We start from the raw sequence: 24993 nt of genomic DNA, 5'->3' as shown, positions 1-24993 counted from the left end.
GTTGTGACGGCTAGGCCGACACTAAAGGACAGAGGGGGGAGGGGAAAGGGTCTTATAGTTCATAGGAGTGAGAAAGGCGGCGGCAAGTATGCCGCCTAATTTCAGCTGTAAACTAAGGAAGCATGGCTTCCTGTGCCGATGACGTCGTGGGCAGCAGAGGAACAAAGATTCCCTTCTTGTCGGCGACATTGTCGGCTGCAAGACGGTACACCCTGAGCTACCATCTTACTTCAAAGCCAGGATACTCGGTGGCAAAGAAGACCGACGGTGTAAGACTATCTAAGTCAAGCCTGAGTTTACTACTCGACGGCGATGATGAAAGATAGGGGTTGCCGCCTGTAATGGCGGCGGCTCAGAGGGAGGAAGGGTTTAGCCTCGTTTCTCTAAAAGAAAAAACAATCGAGCCTTATCCATAAATTCTAGGGGATCTATGTTCCCATACGCATTAATAAGGGACAATATGATGAGGATAAACATGGGGAATTACTTTACTAACGTATACTTAGTGAGTTAGGCTAGCCCAACTCCAGTGGGGACCGCGGCCAAGGTTGGTACCACCGGAGTCCCCGCCGTATAGGAAAAGTAGTTACATATCGGAAATTAATTAAATTTGTATGCAATATCTTCACTAGTATAATTTGCCTAACTAACTAAATTTTTATAGCTAAATACCGGGAATGTCGCACTACAGTAGACCCCGGGGTACAGTGTCCCCAGCTTAGGTTTTTTCACGTTACGGTGTGGAATATGATGTTTTTTCGTCCCCTCGTTACGACATTTTTAAGGGTGGTGTTTACGCATACGACTGTGTGAGTCACTCGCCTACCACTACGCTCATACATCACTAAGAAGTTGGTCTGCTATTGGTCGGCGTCACTAAGATGCCGATACGCTATTGGCCGAAATCTCTCCCACAATGCCTGAGAGATGCTGCCTCTCTCTCTCTGTTAATCGCGCGCTCAGTTCAGAATCTCATTTGCGTTTCGTAAAGACTTGATCTCGTGTGAGTGCTTGCGATATCGTATTTTTTGTGCATTTTAGTGCTTAATTCCAACTTTAATTCGTTAGCCGTGGGTCCCAAGATTGCTAGTGATGTTAAAGGGAAAAGTAAGAAGATGATTACTTTGGAAACGAAGCTGGAGATAATAAAGCCCTACATATATCACAGCTGAAGAAAAGAAACTTCCCGGCCATAAACCGATGAAGGACATACTTATCCTCGCATTTTGTGCAAATACCAGTGGGGACTTAAAAATTAAGCCCCTACTGGTATACCACTCAGAGAATCCTCGTGCCTTCAAAATATCACGAAGGATAGGCTTTCGGTATTTTGGAGGTCTAATGGCAAGGTCTGGGTCATGAGGACCATATTTATTGAGTGGATAAACGTCTGCTTCGGTCCTGCTGTCAAGAACTTTTTAGAAGAGAACAATCTTCCTCTCAAATGTCTCCTGGTACTGGACGATGCTCCTGCTCACCCTCCTGGCCTCGAGGACATCATTCATCCTGATTTCTCCTTCATCAAGGTTCTCTTATCTGCCACCGAACACCACCCCTCTCCTCCAGCCTATGGACCAGCAAGTGATTGCCAACTTTAAGAAGCTTTACACGAAGCATCTGTTCAAAAGATGCTTCGAAGTGACCGAAAGCACTCAACTCACCCTCCGTGAATTTTGGAAGGGGCATTTTGACATCGTTCAATGCCTGAAGATGATCGACAAAGCTTGGAATGAGGTTTCACGGCGCACCTTGAACTCGTCATGGAAGAAACTGTGGCCAGCTGTTGTGGCAGAACGCGACTTTGAATGTTTCGAATCCTCAACCGAAGACGAGGCCGTTGATGATCCTGCCCCTGAGGGTGATGTTGAGGAAATAATTTCAATCGGGAGGTCCATTGGGCTTGTTGTCGATGAGGCCGACGTCCATAACCTTATCGAGGAGCACAGGGAGGAGCTTACGACTGAAGACTTGAAGGAGTTGGAGGCAATGCAGTTGACCATCATTCAAGAAGAGCACAGCTCTAGTGGTGGCGAGGGTGGAGACTGAAGAAACGACATCGGCAGAAATAAGGGAAACTATCGGTTGGTATGAAAACCTTAACGAGTTTCATTGAAAAAAAAAAAAAAAAAAAAACAGAAAAACTTCACACAGGTCGTCTTCTGGAGAGTGTTAATGACAAGTATATGAATCATTTTAGAAATATGTTGAGGAATCGTCAGAAACTGGCTTCTTTGGATAGATATCTCTCCAAAAGAGAAGTGTCAGAAAGCAAAGATGATAGAAGTGATTAAAAAAAAAATCATAAAAAAAATGTCAAAAGACAAAAATAATTAAAAAAAGCATTTTTAATTTTAAGTGTTTAATAGTAAGAATAAATTTATTATTAAGTGTACATAACATAATTAGCATTGATACATTTTTATATCTGCCGTCGCCTCCACTACCAGCTCAAGTCACGTCACTCCAAAGGTAAATAAAATTTCATTTTTCCTTTACAGTACAGTAAATAATTTTTAATTAAAATGTTATTTAATTATATACTGTACAGTACATGTATATTATATATAAGTATACTGTAGTACAGTGCTTACTATAATATTTTCTTACTAATTTTTAATATGTATATAAAATTTTGATGTTTTTACTTGGGGTTTTGCACGCATTAGCTATTCTATTGCCCGCCATGCGACATTTTCACCATACGATACCAACTCCAGAACGGATTAATGTCGTATGGCAGGGGTCTACTGTACTGACTAAATAAAATGCATTTATAATGTGCGACAGGGGTCGCAAAATGGCTGCCTCCGGTGTCAGCTACGCTCACCTAAACACACCTAAATTATACGAATTTAACTGCGAGAAGGGAGCCTTAAAATTATACAGAGGACAGATTAGATACTCAAATGCTGGAGATTGCATGATATTCCAAAAATCCGTAACAAACACTGGGAAAAGCGTGGGAGCGCACTTAGCTTAAATGCTACAGACAAAGGAATGATGGCCCATAGTAGTATGGAGACGAGGTCCACCGGATACCTTGATAACGGCTCCCCTTTCGTTCGCCACTCTTCTCCCTTAAAGAGTTAAATCGATTCGGGGTGAAGATTGCTATGTGTCGTATCTAAAAATACTTCCCCTGATATTATGCGATATCCTTAAAGCTATGTTAAGGATACTCACGCCAGGAGTTAGAATTCTGGAGACCTATGGTTAATTCTCTGGGAGTATCACTGTAGCAAATATCCCTTAAAAAGCTACCTAAAGGAACCTTCCATCAGGACGACATGGCCGAGCCCAAACAAGTTTTTATAGCCTATATAGGAAATACTTATTTTTAATGTTGTTACTGTTCATAAAATATTTTATTTTTCCTTATTTCTTTTCCTACCAGGGCTATTTTCCCTGTTGGGGCCCCTGGGTTTACAGCATCCTTGGGACCCCTGGGTTTACAGCATCCTGCTTTTCCAACTAGGGTTGTAGCTTAGCAAGTAATAATAATAATAAGAGACCAGTTGCCCTATAGAAATCCCAAGTCCATCCTGTTCTAGTGAGACAGTTGGTATAAGCCAATATTATTTGGGTGGAAAAAAACATCAGAGGAGTTCCTATCACCTCAAGAAATACAACTTTTCTCAGATGCGTCGAAGGAGGGGGTGGGGTTTTCCCTTGAGTCACCTGGTTGTGTGGTTACGAGTAGAAAAGCCTCTGCATCAACAGTGGAGATGTAAGCATTCAAAGAATATTTAAGGAAGTACTCGATAGTTGTTGATCAACAATGACACCGCTGTAGTAGCTTATGTCAACAAGCAATAAGGCAGGATTTCCATACCTTTATGCAAATCAACATAGCAGACGCACATTTGGGTGGGAAATTACGCCACATATATTCTGGGGAAGAGCAGTGTACGACTGTATATTATAGTCAATTCTTTTTAGCGAGGCAGATTTGCACCTACTCGCAGGGGTGGCCTTTTAGCTCGGAAAATTTCCTAATAGCTGATTGGTTGAAAGTAATTTTTTCCAAATACCATCATTGTTTTCAATTAATTACCGAGTACTGTAATGTGAATGAATACTTATTTACTAACCTAGATTTCTCCCTAAGCTATATGTTTTGTAAATAAATAATGTTAACGAATGAATATATAAGGTATCGTGATGGTAAGACTAAATTTAATAACAACACTTGTCGAAGTCAATGACAGGAGCTTGTAATCTGTATTATTTTGTAACTGTTCACACATTTTAACACAAATTGGGATAAATTACGCTAAGTATAAGAAAAACATGTTAAAATACCAGAATCTACAAAAAAACGTGAAAATAATAAAACTCGCTATTGGTGTACCATGGTCTTCCACTGTCTTGGGTTAGAGTTCTCTTGCTTGAGGGTACACTGGGGCACACTATTCTATCTTATATTTTATTTCAAATAAGATACAGAATGAGGTAATTAGGGGTACCACAGGAGTTAGAAAACTATCAGATAAGATCCAAGAAAGTAGACTGAGGTGGTACGGTCACGTCATGAGAAGAGATGAACAGTATATTGGGAGGAGAGTAATGGAAATGGAGCTACAGGGAACGAGAAGGAGAGGGAGACCAAAGCGAAGGTGGGTGGACTGTATCAAGGATGACCTTCGATCAAAGGGATTAACCGGTGATGAGGTGTGGGACAGAGGTAGATGGAGAAAGCTGACCAGAAACATCAACCCCACATAGAAGTGGGAAAAGATGTAGTCACAGAAGAAGAAGCTCTTCTTAAAATATTTTATTTTTCCTCGTTTCCTTTTCTCACTGAGCTATTTTCCCTGTTGGAGCCCCTGGGCTTATAGCATCTTGCTTTTCCAACTAGGGTTGTGGCTTAGCAAGTAATAATAATGATAATAATAAAAGTTTCCTAATACTGTAGCTGATTGGTTGGAGGTACTGTAATTTTGTCCGACTACCATCATTGTTTTCAAATAATTACCAAGTAATGTGAATCAAAACTTATTTACTAACCTAAATTTCTCCCTCAGATATGTGTTTTATAAATGTTAACAAATAAATATATTATAAGGTATTGTGATGGCAAGATTAAATTTAATAACACTCTCCGAAGTCAACAACAGGGGCTTGTTTTCAGATGAATGGTGCATAATTTTGCAACTTTTCACATTTTAACACAAACTGGGATAAATTACACTAATCATGAGAATACCATATTACAGTATAAACTTTATTTGAATACCAGAATCTACTAAAAACGGGGAATTAATAAAACTTGCTGTTGGTGAAGATTACCGGGAGGTAAAAGGAGCATTCTAATGTCATACACCAAAGAGGGGTTGGAAGGGAGAAGGAGGGGTATTGCGGTTGTCTGCGGTGAAATTATGAATTCATTTAATTGTGATTTTTATCAGATTTATGCAACACAACAGTATCCTCAAACCAAAAATATTAAAATCTAAACCCTTACAAAAAAAAGCAAACCCTTTCTATACGGATTTACATCACAGAGTTATGATGGAAGTCCGTATAGAAAGGGTTTGCTATTTTTTTTGTAAATGTTCAGATTCTTGTGTATTCTTTAAAATATGTAACTTATACACATGCTAAATTAATCAGTGATGTACACACACACACATGCATAGGTGTGTGTTCCAACATCTCTGCTGACATCCCTTTCTATACGGACTTCCATCATAGACCTATGATGTAAGTCCGTATAGAAAGGGTTTGCTGTTTTTTTTTTTTTTTTTGTAAAGGTCTAGGTTTTATTAATAGCAATATTTTCAGTTTGAGAGGAGACTGTAGTGTTGCATAAATTATATAAACATCACAATTAAACAAATTCATAATTTTACTTCCGAGTTACAACTGCAATACCCATTCTTCTCCCTTTCAACCCCTCTTCAGTGTTTGACAGTAGAATGCTTCTTTTACCTCCCCCAGAAATTTCACCAATAGCGAGTTTCAGTAATTTCACGTTTTTTGTAGATTCTGGTATTTAAACATGTTTTTCTGGCGTAATTTATCCCAATTTGTGTTAAAATGTGTGAACAGTTAAAAAATAATACAGACTGCATCCAAAAAGAAGCTCCTGTCGTTGACTTCAACATGTGTTGTTATTAAATTTAGTCTTACCATCACGATACCTTGTAATATATTTATTCGTTAACATTATTTATTTACAAAACATATATCTTAGGGAGAAATCTAGGTTAGTAAATAAGTTTTGATTCACATTACAGTACTCGGTAATTAATTAAAAACACTGATCGTATTCGGAAAAAATTACTTTCAACCAATCAGCTATTCGGAAAATTTTCCGAGCTAAAAGGGCATCCCTGCAATTCGGTGTAAATTTGCTTTACTAAAAAAGAATTGACTCTAGCAGATATGCTTAGTTGCCAGGGGCAAGTTGTAGGTAGGAGTGGTCCCTATATCTTTGCGTACAAAGACTTTTTTTGCTTTGTGGGGCTCAACGGTAACCAATCTGTTTATCACACGGCTAAACAAGAAGCTCCTTGTGTTCTGTTCCTCGTCCCAATTCCATGGGAAGTGTTAGAGGAATACCCATGAGATCATCGTGATGCCTACGCCTTTACCCCTTCCAGCCTGTTGGTTGATTTTGCCAAGTTTCAGATAAGACTGGTTAGTCCCAAATGGCCACAAGGCAAATGGTATCCCAATCTGTTAGCATATTCAGCCCAGATCATAAGTTACTCATTGATCCTTGCCTTAAAATTGTATGGGCAAGTGTCAAATAAACCGAGTTTCTGAAGAAACAATACAAACATGAGGTGAGTTTAGAAATAAGAAATTTTATTATTAATTTTTTATCTATGCAACTAAAACTATTATGCAGTGAAGGCAGTACAGGCTACATATTGTAAATGTCAATGAGCTTTAATAACATAGGCATTGAAAGTTTAACTTGAAAATTGTGTGTATATAAACACGTAAGGTCTTAAGAGCATTTTACTAACCTTTTTTTTTTTAGTGAAATTCAAAATTTATTTCCTCCTCAGGCAAAGTTCCTGAAGTCTATATCGACGACTTGTATCCCCAACTTTCCTGATCGTAACTTGCCAGCCATATTTGTATACTTTGAGGGCCAGATGAAGAGACAGTTTATTGGTCCTGCTGAATTAGTTGGAGAAAAGCTTAAGCTTGATGGTGAGTGGTTTCATTAATTGTATTTGTTTTACCAACCTCTAAAGGTATTTTTCTTTAATAAATTAATTGAAAGCAAGTAATGTGTTGAACAAACCCTTCTCTTTTGGGTTCCAGTTGACTACTATCCCATCCTCCAGACTTTAGGGCCTATATTATCTTTAGGTGTGAATTAAATTTAAAGTCTTAGTGACCAAATAATCATTAAAAATAAATTACAATTTACGTGAAAACTTCTTTGCACTTTATTTATTTATCATACATTAAAAATTGTTTTTACTATTTTGGCTAATTACTGCTAAAATCTTAAACAATCATTTCATAATCTAAGAGCCACTTGCCTTGGACCTTCATGAAAGTAAATTGGAGATTTTCAAACTAGTAACACTTAAGGTTTGACAGGGATTTTAGAATCGGTATGTCATTGGTAGTAATGTCCTAGGAAAAAATGCAAGCAGACTCATTACCTCAACATTGTTTAAAAGTTCTTATTTATACCCTTATTAGTGTGGTAGGCCATGAAAATCTGACCATTTCTAAACAGGCAACAATAAAGTACGTCAAATAGCCAATTATTAAGTAACTAACTATGACCAATCGCTATGAGCGATATCAGATTTGGGACATTGGACCTAGTAAAGGGACCAGCAAAACTAGATTCCCAAAATATTTTTTCTTAATATGATGTCATTAACCTAATTTTAAATATTTAACTTAGCCGGTGAATATATAGCTGCAACTCTGTTGCTCGACAGACAAAAAACTGTACAAAAAACTCGCCAGCGATCGCTATACAGGTTGCGGGTGTGCCCATCAGCGCCAACTGTCGGCCAGATACCAAACTCCATGTAAACAAAGACTCAACACGTCGACAAGACGTACTTTACTCGCTGTTGAAACCTGGAGTTTTTCCCATCATCTTTGGTGAAGTACTATATTCTGGTTTTGAGCTTTCGCTGTGCAGGGTTTTTCTTCAAATAAATCCTTGAACTCTTTTCTGTATCGGATTCATTGTTGATGACTTAGATCGTTTTTTTGAATTTTCCCTTGACCAATTCAAAATGGCTGACCTTTCACTAGTTCCCAAGTTTAGAAAATGCAATGCTAGGGACTGTTCTAGGCGTCTTCCGAAGGCTTCTCTCGACCCTCACACTGTTTGTTCCAATTGTCGGGGTAAAACCTGTCAATTGGAAGATCGGTGTGAGGAATGCGTGGGCCTTTCGGAATTCGATTTTATCGAATTTGAAAAGTACACACGCAGGCTAGAGAGAGATAGAATTAGGAGAAGTTCTTCTAGGTCGATAGATTTTTCCTCTCCTCATGCCCCACAACCTATTCCTTCCCCTGTAGTGGTTGTTCCTAACCCCCCTCCTAGCACTCAGGAACCATCGATGGCTGACATGATGCGTGCTATCCATGCCCTGGGGGAGAGAGTTGAGTCCCTTGCAAGTGACCGCAATCAACTCATGGCGGATGTTAAGGAGCTAAAGTGCCAAAGTGCCGCGGAAAGTTATAAAGTGCCTAGTGAAAGTGTTGTGAACAGTGTTGCGCTTGAGGGTTCGTCTGTTCGTGCCTGTCGTCCTCCTAGTCCGGGACCTCTTGCAAGCTCCCAAGCCCAGGGGAGAAGCAATGTCGTACGACGCATGGGTTCGAGAGGCCTTGATCAGCGAACAGACGTTCCCTCCATGGTATCAGGCGTATCTCCCCAAGATCGCCCCTACCTACGTAAGACGAGAGAGCCCGTTTTTACCTCGTCGTCTGAAGGTGTTTCTCGTAAGAAACTTTGGACCAAGGTCTCACGACCTTTAAAGCGTAAGTCGGTCCCTTCAGGACAAGTCCAACGTCCCGGATGTAGCCACTGGGTCAGTTCGGACTCGTTGCCGTCATCTGACGACTGCTCACCGCCTAAGAGAGGCAAAGCGGTACCGCTTCAGTCGCTAACCCCGTCTGTTGCCGCACCTGCTCCCGTAGACCCTAAATGGGCTTTGCTGCAAGACATGCAGTCCAAGCTTACGTCCTTGATGCAGGACTTTCATGCGGATAAGGTTGCTGCTGAACCTTCTGGCCAACAACCTCCCAAGCGATCGGTTGTGCGTCCTGTTGACGCTGAGGTAACCTTCTCGCGTCTACCAGTTGAGGTGGTTCCTCCACCGATGCGACCCAGTGTGGGTTGCCAGCCGCACGTTGACGTTAAGCAACGCTCGGAGGTGGTTGTTGACGTTCAGGACGTTCAACAACCATCAGAGGTGACTTGTTTTGACGCAGTGCGTCAACCTCCGCAACCCGGTGTGGTTTCGAATGCACAACCCAGACGGTCTAGACAGTCTCGGGTGGACGCTGTGCGTCCTCGCGCTCCCATGGTTGTTGACAGTTCACAGACTGTGCAGCAGTTCCATGACGTTGCGTCCGGCTCCGTCACGCATGCACCAGTGCAACCGGACTCAGCGAACTAGACGTTACCCACTCCGTTGCCGTTTCCTCATCAGTTTTCGGATGAGGAACTATCTGATGAGGATGTTGCTAAACAACAAGACGATCAACAGTCAGAACTGGACGAGCACAAGACAACTCAACCATCTTTGGACTTTAGAAAAGTCATGGCTGTATTCAAAGAGTTGTTTCCTGACCAATTTATTTCTGTGGCTCCTCGTTCTCCGCCGTCAGAGTTTGTATTAGGCATGCCTTCTACCGCACCTGCCTTTACTAAACTCGTCCTCTCACGCTCATCCAAGAGAGCTTTGCGGCTGTTAGGAGACTGGTTAGAGTCCAAGAAGAGTTTAGGGAAGACAGCATTTGCCTTTCCCCCATCTAAACTCTCTTCTAGATCGAGCGTCTGGTATGCCACGGGAGAAGTTCTCGGCTTGGGAGTTCCTGCCTCTGCCCAGGGTGACTTCTCAAGTCTTGTAGACTCTCCCCGCCGCCTTGCCATGAGACGTTCGAAGATTTGTTGGTCACCATCGGACCTGGACCACCTTCTTAAAGGGATCTTTAGGGCTTTTGAAGTCTTTAACTTTTTAGACTGGTGCTTAGGGGCCCTGAGCAGGAAAATCTCTTCGACAGATAAAGATATTTCTTTGCTCATTATGTCCTGCATGGACAAGGCCGTCCGTGATGGGTCCAATGAGCTAGCTGCCTCATTCACGTCCGGAGTCCTGAAAAAGCGAGAGTCTCTCTGTTCGTTCCTGTCTGCTGGAGTTACACCATGCCAGAGATCTGAACTTCTCTTTGCTCCCCTTTCCAAGTGCCTGTTTCCTGAAGTCTTGGTAAAGGAAATTGCCGCTTCGTTAGTTCAGAAGGACACCCACGATCTGGTTGCGTCCTCAGCTCGCAAAGCTCCCCCTTTGCCTTCATCTTCCGCTAGACCGAGGATAGACACTCCAGCGTCTCGCTTTATTCCGCCCTTTCGTGGCAGAGCCTCCAGCAGAAGAGGTGCTCGTGCTGAAGGGAAACGAGGGAAGAGGAAAGGATCCAAGTCCTCTAAGGGCAGAGTCTGACTGCCCGCAACTTCAGACAGCAGTGGGAGCCAGACTCAAGAACTTCTGGCAAGCCTGGGAGAGGAGAGGCGCAGATTCACAATCTGTAAAGTTACTCAGAGAGGGGTACAAAATCCCTTTTGTACGCAAACCCCTCTAGCAACGTCTCCCATCGATCTCTCTCCCAGGTACAGAGAGGAAGAAAAGAGACAAGCCCTGAAACTGGAAGTGTGTCTTTTGCTAGAGAAGGGAACGGTGGTCAAAGTCTCGGACCTTCAATCACCAGGATTTTACAACCGTCTCTTCCTAGTTTCAAAGAAGACAGGAGGGTGGAGACCGGTGCTAGACGTCAGTGCTCTGAATGTCTTTGTCACAAAGACGAAGTTCTCCATGGAGACCACAAAGTCAGTCTTAGCAGCGGTCAGAAGGGAAGACTGGATGGTCTCGCTAGACCTAAGGGACGCCTACTTCCACGTCCCCATTCACTCAGACTCCCAACCTTTTCTGAGATTCGTCTTCGAAAATGTGGTCTACCAGTTTCGGGCCCTGTGCTTTGGCCTAAGCACAGCTCCTCTCGTGTTTACGAGGCTGATGAGGAATGTGGCCAAATTCCTCCACTTATCGGACATCCGAGCCTCCCTTTATTTGGACGACTGGCTTCTCAGAGCCTCTTCCAGTCGTCGCTGTCTGAAGGATCTCAAGTGGACTCTAGATCTGACCAAGGAATTGGGACTCCTAGTCAATTTGGAAAAGTCGCAGCTGGTCCCATCCCAAACTATTGTGTATTTAGGGATGGAGATTCACAGTCTAGCTTTTCGGGCTTTTCCGTCGGCCCCCAGAATAGATCAAGCCCTGTTATTCATCCAGAAGATGATGAAGAAGGAACGCTGCTCAGTCAGGCTGTTGATGAGTCTGGTAGGGACGCTGTCATCCCTGGAACAATTTGTGTCACTAGGAAGACTATACCTCCGTCCTCTTCAATACCATCTAGCTTTTCACTGGAAAAAGGACAAGACGCTAGAAGCGGTCTCGATTCCAATTTCCGAAAAGATAAAGTCTTGTCTGACTTGGTGGAAGGACAATATCAACCTAAGAGAGGGTCTTCCCCTGGCTGTTCAGACTCCCAACCATGTTCTCTTCTCGGACGCATCGGACTTGGGCTGGGGCGCGACACTGGACGGTCGGGAATGCTCAGGTCTGTGGAACTCGAGTCAGAGGAGCATGCATATCAACTGCAAGGAGCTGTTGGCAGTACATCTGGCCTTGAAAAGCTTCGAGTATCTCCTTCGAGGCAAAGTGGTGGAAGTAAACTCAGACAACACCACGGCCTTGGCGTACATCTCCAAACAAGGAGGTACCCACTCACTGACGTTGTACGATATCGCAAGGGACCTGCTCATCTGGTCAAAAGGTCAAGACATCTCTCTAGTAACGAGGTTCATCCAAGGCAACTTGAACGTCATAGCAGATTGTCTCAGTCGGAAAGGGCAAGTAATTCCAACAGAATGGACCCTCCACAAGGATGTGTGCAAGAGACTTTGGGCCACTTGGGGCCAACCAACCATAGATCTCTTTGCAACCTCGCTGACCAAGAGGCTTCCAATCTATTGCTCCCCAGTCCCGGACCCAGCAGCAATACATATAGATGCCTTCATCCTAGATTGGTCACATCTGGATCTCTACGCATTCCCACCGTTCAAGATTGTCAACAAGGTACTGCAGAAGTTCGCCTCTCACGAAGGGACAAGGTTGACGTTAGTTGCTCCCCTCTGGCCCGCGAGAGAATGGTTCACCGAGGTACTTCGATGGCTAGTAGACGTTCCCAGAAGTCTTCCTCTAAGGGTAGACCTTCTACGTCAGCCTCACGTAAAGAAGGTACACCAAAGCCTCCACGCTCTTCGTCTGACTGCCTTCAGACTATCGAAAGACTCTCGAGAGCTAGAGGCTTTTCGAAGGAGGCAGCCAGTGCGATTGCTAGAGCAAGGAGAGCGTCTACCATTAGAGTCTACCAATCGAAGTGGGAAGTCTTCCGAGACTGGTGCAAGTCAGTTTCCGTATCCTCGACCAGTACCTCTGTAGCTCAAATAGCTGATTTTCTCTTATACCTGAGAAAAGGACGATCCCTTTCAGCTCCCACTATCAAGGGCTACAGAAGCATGTTGGCATCGGTCTTCCGGCATAGAGGCTTAGATCTTTCCAACAATAAAGATCTGCAAGACCTCCTTAAGTCTTTTGAGACCACCAAGGAGCGTCGTTTGGCTACCCCTGGATGGAATTTAGACGTGGTACTAAGATTCCTCATGTCAGACAGGTTTGAGCCGTTACAATCAGCCTCCCTGAAAGATCTCACTCTTAAGACTTTTCCTGGTATGCTTAGCCTCGGCTAAAAGAGTCAGTGAGATTCATGCCTTCAGCAAGAACATCGGATTTTCGTCGGAAAAAGCCACTTGTTCGCTGCAACTTGGTTTTCTAGCCAAAAATGAGCTGCCTTCTCGGCCTTGGCCTAAATCTTTCGATATTCCCAGCTTATCGGAGATCGTAGGCAATGAACTAGAAAGAGTCTTATGCCCTGTTAGAGCTCTTAAGTTCTATTTAAAGCGTACCAAACCTTTATGAGGCCAATCTGAAGCTTTATGGTGTTCAGTTAAGAAACCATCTTTGCCTATGTCAAAGAATGCTTTATCATACTTTATCAGATTGTTAATACGAGAAGCTCATTCACATCTGAGTGAGGAAGACCGAACTTTGCTTAAGGTGAAGACGCACGAAGTTGGAGCTGTAGCAACTTCTGCGAAGTATAATGGATGCAACCTATTGGAGAAGCAAGTCAGTGTTTGCGTCATTTTACTTGAAAGATGTCCAGTCTCTTTACGAGAACTGCTACACACTGGGACCATTCGTAGCAGCGAGTGCAGTAGTGGGTGAGGGCTCAACCACTACAATTCCCTAATTCCATATCCTTTTAATCTGTCTCTTGAAATGTTTTTAATGTTGTTTTTTATGGGTTGTCCGGAAGGCTAAGAAGCCTTTCGCATCCTGGTTGATTTGGCGGGTGGTCAAAGTCATTTCTTGAGAGCGCCCAGATTAGGGGTTTGATGAGGTCCTGTTGTATTCGTTGCAGCCCTTGATACTTCAGCTCCTAGGGGTCTGTCAGCATCCTAAGAGGATCGCGAGGCTCCGTAAGGAAGACGTACTTATAAGGCAGAGTAATCGTCTAAGTCAGTGGTTCTTAACCTTTTTCAGTGCCCGTACCCCTTGATATGTCAGAAAATTTTCTCGTACCCCCATCCAATGTAAATACAATACAAATATAAGAAAAGGATCAGTGATACAAACCTTGCTGAGAAATTATTAGATTTTCAATTACAGAAGAAAGGTACTTTTTTTATTTCAAATGAAAGGTGTCAATTAGTAGGATACAATGAATAATAATGAATATTACTACATAGTGCACACCAACACATTTTTAGTGGCTCTTTTGTTGTTGTTTCTCATTAATGATATTGTTCAAACGAGGTTCTTTCCTTGAAAGTGCCAGACGCATGTCATCACTTGCATCCAAACGGTTTTTGGCTTTTGTTTTGATGTGTAGGAGCGTTGAAAAACCTGCCTCACATAAGTATGTAGTTGCAAATGGCACGAGGACCTCCAAAGCTCTCCTTGCTAACTGTGGTAATGCTTGGAGTTGTGCACACCAAAACATATCCAGTTGCATTTCAAACTCCATTCGGATTCTGTCATTGGTCTGCAACTCCTCAAGATCATCTTTCATGATATCATTATCATCCATGGAATCAAGGTTGAAAAGAAATGGATCAGGTATCCATCATTGTGCCACAGAACCTTCTTCAAGGTGAAAATACCCTTGGAAGGACTGAATCAGTTCTTGCAAATGTTCTTTTACTTCACTCAGGATGGGCAGCTCTTCTTCAGCACTAGCAGCCTCATCAAGAGAAGGGAAGTTTGTAAAATTTTCACTTTCAATGCGCTTTATCCACATTGGAAGTTTCTTGGTGAGGGCAGATAACTTTTCTCTGGCAGTTATCATATTCATCGCAGTTACTTGTATAGAGACATTCAGTTCATTGAGGTGCATGAATACATCTGCCAGATATGCCAGAGACAAAATGAACTCCCTGTTTTCAAAATTGTCAGCAATTTCACTGCCTTGATTTCTAAGAAATTGCATAATTTCTTCATGAAGTTCAAATACACGTGTAAGTACCCTGCCACGGGAAAGCCACCTCACTTCTGTTTGGTAAATAAGAACACTGTGCTCAGCTCCAATTTCTTCACAAAAAGATGCAAAAAGACGGTGATTCACTGCCCGTCCTCTGATGAAATTTACAGCAAGCACAACAACTGATAAAACAGTCTTCAATTTTTCTGGCAGCGTCTTTGTAGCAAGTGCATGACGATGCAACACACAGTGAGTGACAGTTACATGGGGAACCTCTTTTTTCACTAGGGTGGCAAAGCCTGATTTATTTCCAAGCATGACAGGGGCTCCATCAGTGCAAATTGAACCACACATGTTGAGAGTCATTTCATGTTCCAAGAAGAACTCTTTCACAAGACTGAACAAATCAGTTGCTTTTGCAGTAGTTTTCAGAGGTTTACAAAATAAGAATTCTTCCACCACTTCTTTCTCCTTCACATACTGAACAAATGCCATCAACTGGCTGCAAAAACTAACGTCAGTTGACTCGTCCAGCTGAATACTCACTCTGACAGGACTAGCTTTCAGGTCTGCTATCACCTGCTGCAAGACATCTTGACTCATATCATGAATCCTTGAAAATAAATGCCATTTTACAGAGGTATCTGTTTAAGCTTCTTTTCAGCTTCTGTCCCTAACACTATTTTTGCCATTTCTAATGCAAAAGGTTTAACAAGCTCCTCTGCTATAGTGTGAGCTTTTTTCTTCTTTGCACATAAAAGGGCAACTTCATAAGATGCTTGCAACAAAGGTTTCTCAACTGGCACAAAACCTAGCTTTGACAGGGTACCACTACGATCAAATTGTTCCCGCTTGATCTTCAAGCTGTTTAAGTCATGTCCAGCATCTGTGCCTCCATGCCGATTGTTGAAGTGTTCATTTAGTCTTGATGGTTTGAGATTTGCATTTGCAAAGACTGTGCTGCAGAGGATGCACTGTGGTCGTTGAGTTCCATCTGCCTGAGTTTTACCAACTCAAGGGATTGTTTTGATCAACTCAGGCCATTGTTTGATCAATCCAGGTCATTTATTTACCAAAGGAATTTTTTTACCAGTTCAAGCCATATTTTGACCAACTCGAGCCATGCTTTGACCAACACATATCAGTTTTTGACCAAGTCAGACCAGTTTTTGACCAACTTATCCCCGACCCCTCACCTGGTCAAGCCATCCCTAAGTCCACTATATTCCTCCTCATGCACATAACAGTACCTTCAAAATTATATATCTTTTATCAATTATACATCTATTCTTGACAATATTAGAGTTATACCACACTAAAAAAACATATTGTGACAAATAAAATAATCCACAAAATTACATTTCACAAATAAAAAATGTCACACTCACCAGTAATTCACCTCAATACTATCAACAACTCGAACACAAACAAAACGCAGACCCAATTCACACTGTTCACATTAACTCAACTACACACGGCACAGTGCACATGCAGCATGTTTCAGAGTCAGGAACAACGCGAACACGAACCGTACGAGACATCAAGAAAACGTATATGAAACCATGGAAAACATAAAAAATATGTTTACAGCACTAACTTGAAATAAAATAAATTTAGACAATTATAGAAAGAGAAATATTTGGAAAATACATTTTTTGCTTTCTCATGGTAAATATACAGTAGCTACCATTGCACTGGCTATCATGTCTCGTACCCCCAGGCTTAAGGTTTCGTACCCCTTGGGGGTACAGGTACCCCAGGTTAAGAACCACTGGTCTAAGTCGACTTCCTTACCAGGTACCTATTTATTTTGTTTTTGTTATTTTGATAACTTCTAAAATGAAATAAAAACTCTTAGCTCATAAGATGTAAACATATTTAACTGGTCTCTACCCACCACCCTGGGTGTGAATCAGCTATATATTCACCGGCTAAGTTAAATATTTAAAAATTATATTTTAATTATAAAATAAATTTTTGAATATACTTACCCGGTGAATATATAAATTAAACGACCCTCCCTTCCTCCCCAATAGAGACGCAGTGGGATGAGAAGAAAATTGAGTCTTTGTTTACATGGAGTTTGGTATCTGGCCGACAGTTGGCGCTGATGGGCACACCCGCAACCTGTATAGCGATCGCTGGCGAGTTTTTTGTACAGTTTTTTGTCTGTCGAGCAACAGAGTTGCAGCTATATATTCACCGGGTAAGTATATTCAAAAATTTATTTTATAATTAAAATGTCATTTTTAAAATAACTGGGAATTAAAATAGTAAATTCTATCTTGCATAAATGTTAAGTTACTTTGTTTAAAAATATACAATACCTGTAATACAAAGTATCTGAACAGAATTCATCAAGGAAACTAGATTGATGCAACTTTCGTCCCTTCTCAGACTCAGAAGTTTTAATTACCTTGCTAAATTATTCATGTCAAAACAAATACAAATCAAGAACATGACCATAAATTTCCTTCTAAAACTCTGCAAATGAGTTAAGTTCAAGTAAGTTTCTCTTTAAATCTCCTTTCTTCATATCTTCATTTTGTTTGCACTCAATAATGTTAAAGAAATTAAACTATTTATTGACGAGGTTATACCATTGACTGTTCTGTAGAATTTTTTAAGAGGGAAACTTTTCTTGCACTCAAGAAAAAATCAAACTAATTTGTCTATTAAACCACAGAAAATGCAAAATAAATCATTCACCTGAGAGAACACTTGGAGATGAATTAAAATAAAAAGAAGTTAAAACTTACCTCAATTAACTTACTTGGATATCTTACCAAATAAAGGGTAAGGGAGATGTGCATGAGTGTTGTAATTCAAGTGGTATTCGTTTGTTGAGTGTAGTTGGAAAAGTGTATGGTAGAGTACTGATTAATAGGATTAAAGATAAAACAGAGGGTGGTTTTAGAAGAGGTAGGGGTTGTATGAATCAGATTTTTACAGTTTGGCAGATATGCGAGAAAGATTTAGCAAAAGGTAAGGAGGTGTATGTTGCGTTTATGGATCTGGAGAGAGTGTATGATAGAGTTGATAGGGAAGCAATGTGGAATGTGATGAGGTTATATGGAGTTGGTGGAAAGTTGTTGCAAGCAGTGAAAAGTTTCTACAAAGGTAGTAAAGCATGTGTTAGGATAGGAAATGAAGTGAGCGGTTGGTTTCTGGTGAGAGTGGGGCTGAGACTGGGATGTGTGATGTCGCCGTGGTTGTTTAACTTGTATGTTGATGGAGTGGTGAGAGAGGTGAATGCTCGAGTGCTTGGACGAGGATTAAAACAGGTAGACGAGAATGACCATGAATGGGAGATAAATCAGTTGTTATTTGCGGATGATCCTGTACTGGTTGCAGACGCAGAAAAGAAACTTGGCCGATTAGTGACAGAATTTGGAAGGGTGTGTGAGAGAAGGAAGTTGAGAGTTAATGTGGGTAAGAGTAAGGTTATGAGAAATACGAGAAGGGAAGGTGGTGCAAGGTTGAATGTCATGTTGAATGGAGAGTTACTTGAGGAAGTGGATCAGTTTAAGTACTTGGGGTCTGTTGTTGCAGCAAATGGTGGAGTGGAAGCAGATGTACGTCAGAGAGTGAATGAAGGGTGCAAAGTGTTGGGGGCAGTTAAGGGAGTGGTAAAAAATAGAGGGTTGGGCATGAATGTAAAGAGAGTTCTGTATGAGAAAGTGATTGTACCAACTGTGATGTACGGATCGGAGTTGTGGGGAATGAAAGTGATGGAGAGACAGAAATTGAATGTGTTTGAGATGAAGTGTCTAAGGAGGTATGGCTGGTGTATCTCGAGTAGATAGGGTTAGGAACGAAGTAGTGAGGTTGAGAACGGGTGTAAAAAAGGAGTTAGCAGCTAGAGTGGATATGAATGTGTTGAGGTGGTTTGGCCATGTTTAGAGAATGGAAAATGGCTGTCTGCTAAAGAAGGTGATGAATGCAAGAGTTGATGGGAGAAGTACAAGAGGAAGGCCAAGGTTTGGGTGGATGGATGGAGTGAAGGATGCTCTGGGTGATAGGAGGATAGATGTGAGAGAGGCAAGAGAGCGTGCTAGAAATAGGAATGAATGGCGAGCGATTGTGATGCAGTTCCGGTAGGCCCTGCTGCTTCCTCCGGTGCCTTGGATGACCACAGAGGTAGCAGCAGTGGGGTATTCAGCATTATGAAGCTTCATCTGTGGTGGATAATGTGGGAAGGTGGGCTGTGCCACCCTAGCAGTACCAGCCGAACTCGGTTGAGTCCCTTGTCAGGCTGGGAGGAACATAGAGAGGAGATGTCCCCTTTTTGTTTCATTTGTTTGATGTCGGCTACCCACAAAAACTTGGGGAAGTGCCTTGGTATATGTATGTATGTACCAAACCAAGTTTTTGTATACTATTGTTTATGAGGTTAAAAATATTCAGTGTGAGCACTTTATGTCTAGTAGACTTTAAACAGAGATGTAAGTGACTAAGAAGGCTGTTATACTTCCATGGTTAAAGATGAAAAGGGTATTAACCCTTACTAAATAGGGTATGCCCAAAATGAGATAAACTGCTTTCCTGTCATACTAATCCACCATGAAAAAACCTTCCTTTGTGATAGTCTGTATGTAAAGAGCTACCTACCATACATCTCTGGCCAGATTTCAGCAGTTATTTGCTAAAGCTGAGGCTAAGGGAAGGCTGTAAAGCCTTAGGGCAAGTTTGTAATAGAAGGATGACAAATATTTGCTGTGCTCTCGTGTGTCCTTCATCCTTACTTCACTTGATTTCAAAAGCTCTTGATTCCCATCCTTAAGATAAGTTCTTGCAGTTATTCAGTTTTTTGGTGTGACGTGGATGAGCTGGAATGTAGAAAGGATTAATGCTTCTCAATATATCAGACATCTCCAATACTAATTAACAGGGCATTTTAAATTTGGTAATGGTTTGCTTGTTACTTGGATGAAATTTTTTTTTTTTTTTTTTGAAAAAAGGGTTTCCTTAAAACATTGATGGGAATATTTTTGAGAAAAGGGTTTCCTTAAAACATTGATGGGAATATTTTTGAGAAAAGGGTTTCCTTAAAACATTGATGGGAATATTTTTTATTTTTTCAGAGGAAGGATTTTTTTACTGCCAGTCCATATTGAGTAAACTGCTGAGCATTGAATATTATCTAAATAATACTACTTTTGATGATGAATGTAAGATTTTGAAATAAAACAAAGCAATCCTTAGTTCAGAAAAGGATTAAAGGAATTCAGTTGAAGATAAATGTGATGGGACATGTTATGCATGACTATTAACTATTACTGTACGTAGAAATTGGAATACTTTACTATCTTAATTCTGAGATAAATTAGAATGCTACTTCAATACTGAGAACAGGGTTTTATTTTATAATACTCGACTGATAAGAAAGATACAGTGTACATATCTTGTATATAGAGTAAGGAAAGGTAGGACTATTAAACATTCTTCTCATAAAATCATCATGAACTAGTTGAAATTTTATTTTGATAGCATCCTGTAAATTTAGATTACAGGTAAAGAATGGCAATGTTAGTTTTTCTACTTACAAATACATTTTATATAATTATATGCTCCCCTATACAACATGTTACAGTTGTTGCTTATATTTGTATGCTGTAGAATACACCAGAAAATAAAAAAATAAATAAATATATATATAATTACAGCTGTGTCACTATAAGTTTTTGTATTTTAATGCCTTCCACTTTTTTATAGAACTAGAATGGATTCTCTCTCGGACTGGAGGCATCAAAACGGATCTGGAGTCTGACCCTCGTGGCCCGAAAGTTAAAGATGTCATGATGAGTTCACTCCGAGGGTATAACAAGGACAGTGATGATGAAAATGATAGCGATGAAGATGATTGGTAGCTTTGTACAAAAAATATTTATGCAATATTTTATGTAATGTGTATGGCTTTACATTAAATAAACAGAGGATATGAGAATTATAATTTACCTGTTTAGTGTATGAGGTCACATCACTAAAGGCATAGCCACTTAACCCAATTCTTATTGTGGCTCTAACCTGCTTAATATTTATAAAGTGAAGAGTAGAAAAGAAATGAAATTTTATTAATAAATTTTTAGTGTTTTAAACATTGGTACGGTACTTTACTGTATTTATTGAAAATCATATACCCACATGTAGGTAAACTGGTTTTACCTTTCGGCCATTCCTTACTGCTGAAGTCGAGTGTTATTTCCATTCTTACCTTTGAAGAATATAAAACTGTTGCACCTGTATTTTGGAAGTACCAACTTCATAACATCAAAATGAATAAAAATAATTACTCTTACTGCCATGCAACTACTTCTGGAGAAGAACTGTACAGCCACCCACTTGTTATATCAAGATTAGACAGTGGAGGACAAACAATGTGGAGTAAGTACCATAACAAAAAGTGATTTAGATTAGTGAAAGTTATATCTAACCTAATGTGTTTCAATACCTAAAATGGGAAGGAGTAGGAAACTATTGCATTACATTTCAATAGAAAACTACTGTATTAATTTTCAAAGGTTAAATCTATATTTCCAAACAAAATATAGAGTTCAGTGTAAAATCTTGTTCATCTATATAAGATCTTACCTGTGAAAAGTAAAATTGTGGAGGGAAGGTGATACCCCAATTAGTTATAACCCTTAATAACAAACTACAAAAATAAATTAAGAAAAATGCAGATTGTCAGATCTTCCCATATAATTAACTTTTCCATTCAACTAAACCTATCTTACAAACCATTCAACATTCTTTTCTCTCTTTTACTTTCTTTACTTAAGGAGTCCGGCCAGTATGCCATTACATGGGGGGTATAGGACGAAAAACACAAAATCCTGAAAAAATTCAGTGAGCTTCGTATGGCAATGGAGAATGCCTTAACAAAATATTTTGTCAAAATTCCTCATACTTTCATAGTTACAGGGTTATTAGTAAAAGTAACTTAATAAACCAAAAACATTGATCGGTAAAATAAAAATGCAGTATTTCTTATGATAAATTTTGATAATCATTATATTTTAATAAAAAACAAATTGTGAGCAATGGTATATTCATATATTCCATAAGTCACAAGACAGGAAGTTTTATGATAATACCCTTCACTCCTTCAGTGCTAGCATAAACCTAAGAGAGAGAGCGTACGGTTAAGTTTGATCTCTGTCATTCACTCGTTTTTACGTCTGTTTTTCTTGGTTTCGGCAAGAATTTCATCATGCCAAAGAGGAAAAGACAATTTCAACATCTCGCTAACATAGGAAGAAGAAAATTTGCTCTAATAAGAGTTGAGAAGTGGGTAATATCAGTGATATTCGCAGAGTTAGTGAGAGAGAGAAGATGGTTGATTGATTGATTGAAAGTTTTCTGGCATCCTGACATCTAAGGTCATTGACGCCGATACCATTTACTGTATATGAAAATTAAAAGAGAATTCGATTAAAACCATAAAAATTAAGAAGTCATTAAAATAGTTAAATAGTTTTCAGAAGACCTGCTTCTGAAATAAATCTAAAAATTCCGCTCGCATAGTAAGACACATCATGTCCAAGAATCTTGGCAAGGATAAACCTGCCATCCTCACCTCGAGCCTCAAACAGATATCTATTTCTTAAGTTAGTAAAATTAGGGCATTCGGTCAACAAATGCCTCACTGTTAAAGGTACTAAGCAGTCCTCGCAATACGGTTGGTGTTGGCCCTTCAGCAGAAACTCGTGTGTCAACCGTGTGTGACCAATACGGAGACGACAAAGAGTCGTCTCCCATTTTCGGGGAATCATGTTATACCTCCAAGGTGATATGATATTTGTTACTTCCCTCATTTTATTGCCGTCTTGACTGTCCCAGTGCTGTTGCCATTTATCACAAACCAATTTCTTGATGTAAGGTAGGAGATCGTTACATGGAATGGGATACCTCCTTGGTAGCAACTCGGATGCCGCATTCTTCGCCAGTAAATCTGCCTTCTCATTCCCAGACACACCTACATGTGCTGGAACCCAACAAAATCGAACAGTTATACCTTTCCGTCCAATAATAAAAAGCCATTCTAAAATCTTTAAAACTAGAGGGTTACTAGAATTAAAAACTTCTAAAGCTTGAAGAACACTCCTTGCATCACTAATAATTGTAAAATTACCCTCCTTTTCCAAAGCTATTTTCTCAATAGCGGTTAATATGCCATACAGTTCGGCAGTAAATATGGAAGCTGTTAGAGGAAGTGCACCTCTACAATTAAAATCATTACTATGTACTCCAAATCCAACGCCAGCATCAGATTTAGAGCCATCAGTATATATAAAAGTCGATCCCCTATGTTCTTCAACATGTTCCATAAAAAGAGACCTGGATTCTAAGTCAGTCATATTCTTCTTAACTCCAATAAAGTATTTACAAAAAGATATGTCAGGTAATTTCCATGGAGGCGTTGATGATACCTTGAATGGAAGTACCTTATTTCTAATTATATCCAGACTATTTAAAAATCGTTTCACCCGAAAGCCATAAGGTTGAGGAGATTTTGGGTGCAACTCAAAGTATGATGCGTGTCTTACAAGGCTTGCAGTCTGAAAGGCTAGAGAGCTAGGGAGTCTTTGCAATCTAAACCAATACCGAAGAATGGAAGACATTCGGTAAAGGTCTAGAGGTAACTCTCCAGCATCAACAAGGAGACTTGGGATAGGCGAGGTTTTAAAAGCTCCAGTAGATAATCTAATACCTGCATGATGTATCGAGTCTAATATTTTTAACCGGCTTGGGGTGGCTGAAGAATATACCTCACAACCATAACTAATTTTGGAAAAAATCAAGGCCTTGTATAATTTTAAAATAGTATTGCGGTCTGCCCCCCATGATGTATGGGACAATACTTTTAAGATATTCAGAGCTTCAACACATTTAGCTTTTAGCGCTTTTAGGTGAGAAACCCATGTAAGTCTACAGTCAAATATCAAACCTAAAAATTTGGTTTCCGATACACATGGTATCCGTTGACCTTTAATGTATATATCCGGGTCTGGATGTACTCCCCGGATACGACAAAAATGGACAATGGTAGTTTTACTTGTCGAGAACTTAAATCCATTCATGTCAGCCCACTGGATAATTTTATCAATAGAGAGTTGGACTTTTCTCTCAACCATTGCCATTCTAGTGCCAGCAAATGATATTGAGAGATCATCCACAAATAGTGTTGAGAGAACATCCTGGGGAATGGCTGAGGATATCCCATTAATTGCTAGTGCAAAAAGGGTTACACTCAGCACACTACCCTGAGGAACTCCTTCTTCCTGGCACTTACTCTCTGATAGATTTTCCCCCACTCTCACTTGAAAAACTCTACGTGAAAGAAATGCCTGAATAAATAGTGGCAGCTCTCCTCTCAATCCCAATTCATGAATGGTTTTAAGAATACCATATCTCCATGTGGTATCATATGCCTTTTCAAGGTCAAAAAATACTGTAACATGGTGCTGTTTGGAAGCAAAGGCTTCACAAATAGATGACTCAAGTCGTATCAACACATCAGTCGTTGAGTGCATTTTTCGGAATCCACATTGAATCGGTGATAAAATACCTTTCTTTTCAAGGTACCATATCAGCCTTGCATTGACCATCTTCTCCATGATTTTACATAAACAAGATGTCAATGCAATAGGACGATAGTTTGCTGCTAAAAACTTGTCTTTACCGGGTTTTAAAAAGGCTAAAATAATGGCTAGTTCCCAAACACTTGGGTAGCTATGATCATGCCATATTCTATTAATAATACTTAAAATAAATAGCTTTGTATTAAAATGTACATGTTTAATCATTGCATATGGAATTCCATCGGGTCCAGGGGCTGTATCGTTGCAATGAGCAAGTGCGACATCAAATTCTCTTTCAGTGAAAGGAGAATTATACGACTCTTCCCTTCTTGTTGCAAAATTTAAAATTTTCTTTTCTTCAGTGCTCCTATACTGGTGACCAGGGGCTCCTTCACACTTGCTGGATACATTTGAAAAATGATTAGCCAGGGCATTGCTAACTTCATTTGCTTCAGTTACATACTGGCCATTCACCTTCAACACTGGTGGTGGGTTGGGGGTGAATTTGCCAGCTATCTTTTTTACTTTCCTCCACACAGAAGATGGTGGTGTTCTACTGTTAATAGAGGAAACAAAAGACATCCATGACTGG

General features: G+C 40.4%; 2 protein-coding genes and 1 long non-coding RNA gene across 3 annotated transcripts in view; 2 read left to right on the top strand and 1 right to left on the bottom strand.

Moving 5' to 3' along the window:
• Positions 1 to 19711, bottom strand: part of LOC137641585 (uncharacterized) — a 31151-nt gene extending 11440 nt beyond the window's left edge. Inside the window, exons 1-2 of the long non-coding RNA XR_011044549.1 lie at positions 19429 to 19711; positions 6978 to 7134 (exon numbers count right to left, since the gene is read on the bottom strand). This is a non-coding gene — a long non-coding RNA (uncharacterized lncRNA). The remainder of the gene's footprint in view (positions 1 to 6977; positions 7135 to 19428) is intronic.
• The window catches only part of LOC137641583 (phosducin-like protein 3), a 110381-nt gene extending 89628 nt beyond the window's left edge, over positions 1 to 20753 (top strand). Inside the window, exons 5-6 of the mRNA XM_068374292.1 lie at positions 7020 to 7167; positions 20533 to 20753. Coding sequence (XP_068230393.1) covers positions 7020 to 7167; positions 20533 to 20687 — 303 coding nt within the window. The 3' untranslated portion in view covers positions 20688 to 20753. The remainder of the gene's footprint in view (positions 1 to 7019; positions 7168 to 20532) is intronic.
• LOC137641584 (nucleolar protein 4-like) overlaps positions 1 to 24993 on the top strand; it is a 342312-nt gene that overhangs the window by 174054 nt on the left and 143265 nt on the right. The gene's annotated exons all lie outside the window — the stretch shown is intronic.

This window comes from Palaemon carinicauda, chromosome 5, assembly GCF_036898095.1.
Source record: "Palaemon carinicauda isolate YSFRI2023 chromosome 5, ASM3689809v2, whole genome shotgun sequence".
NCBI classification, from domain to species: Eukaryota; Metazoa; Arthropoda; class Malacostraca; order Decapoda; family Palaemonidae; genus Palaemon; species Palaemon carinicauda.
Note: the sequence above shows the minus strand (reverse complement) of the source record. Positions and strands in the feature narration are given on the sequence as shown.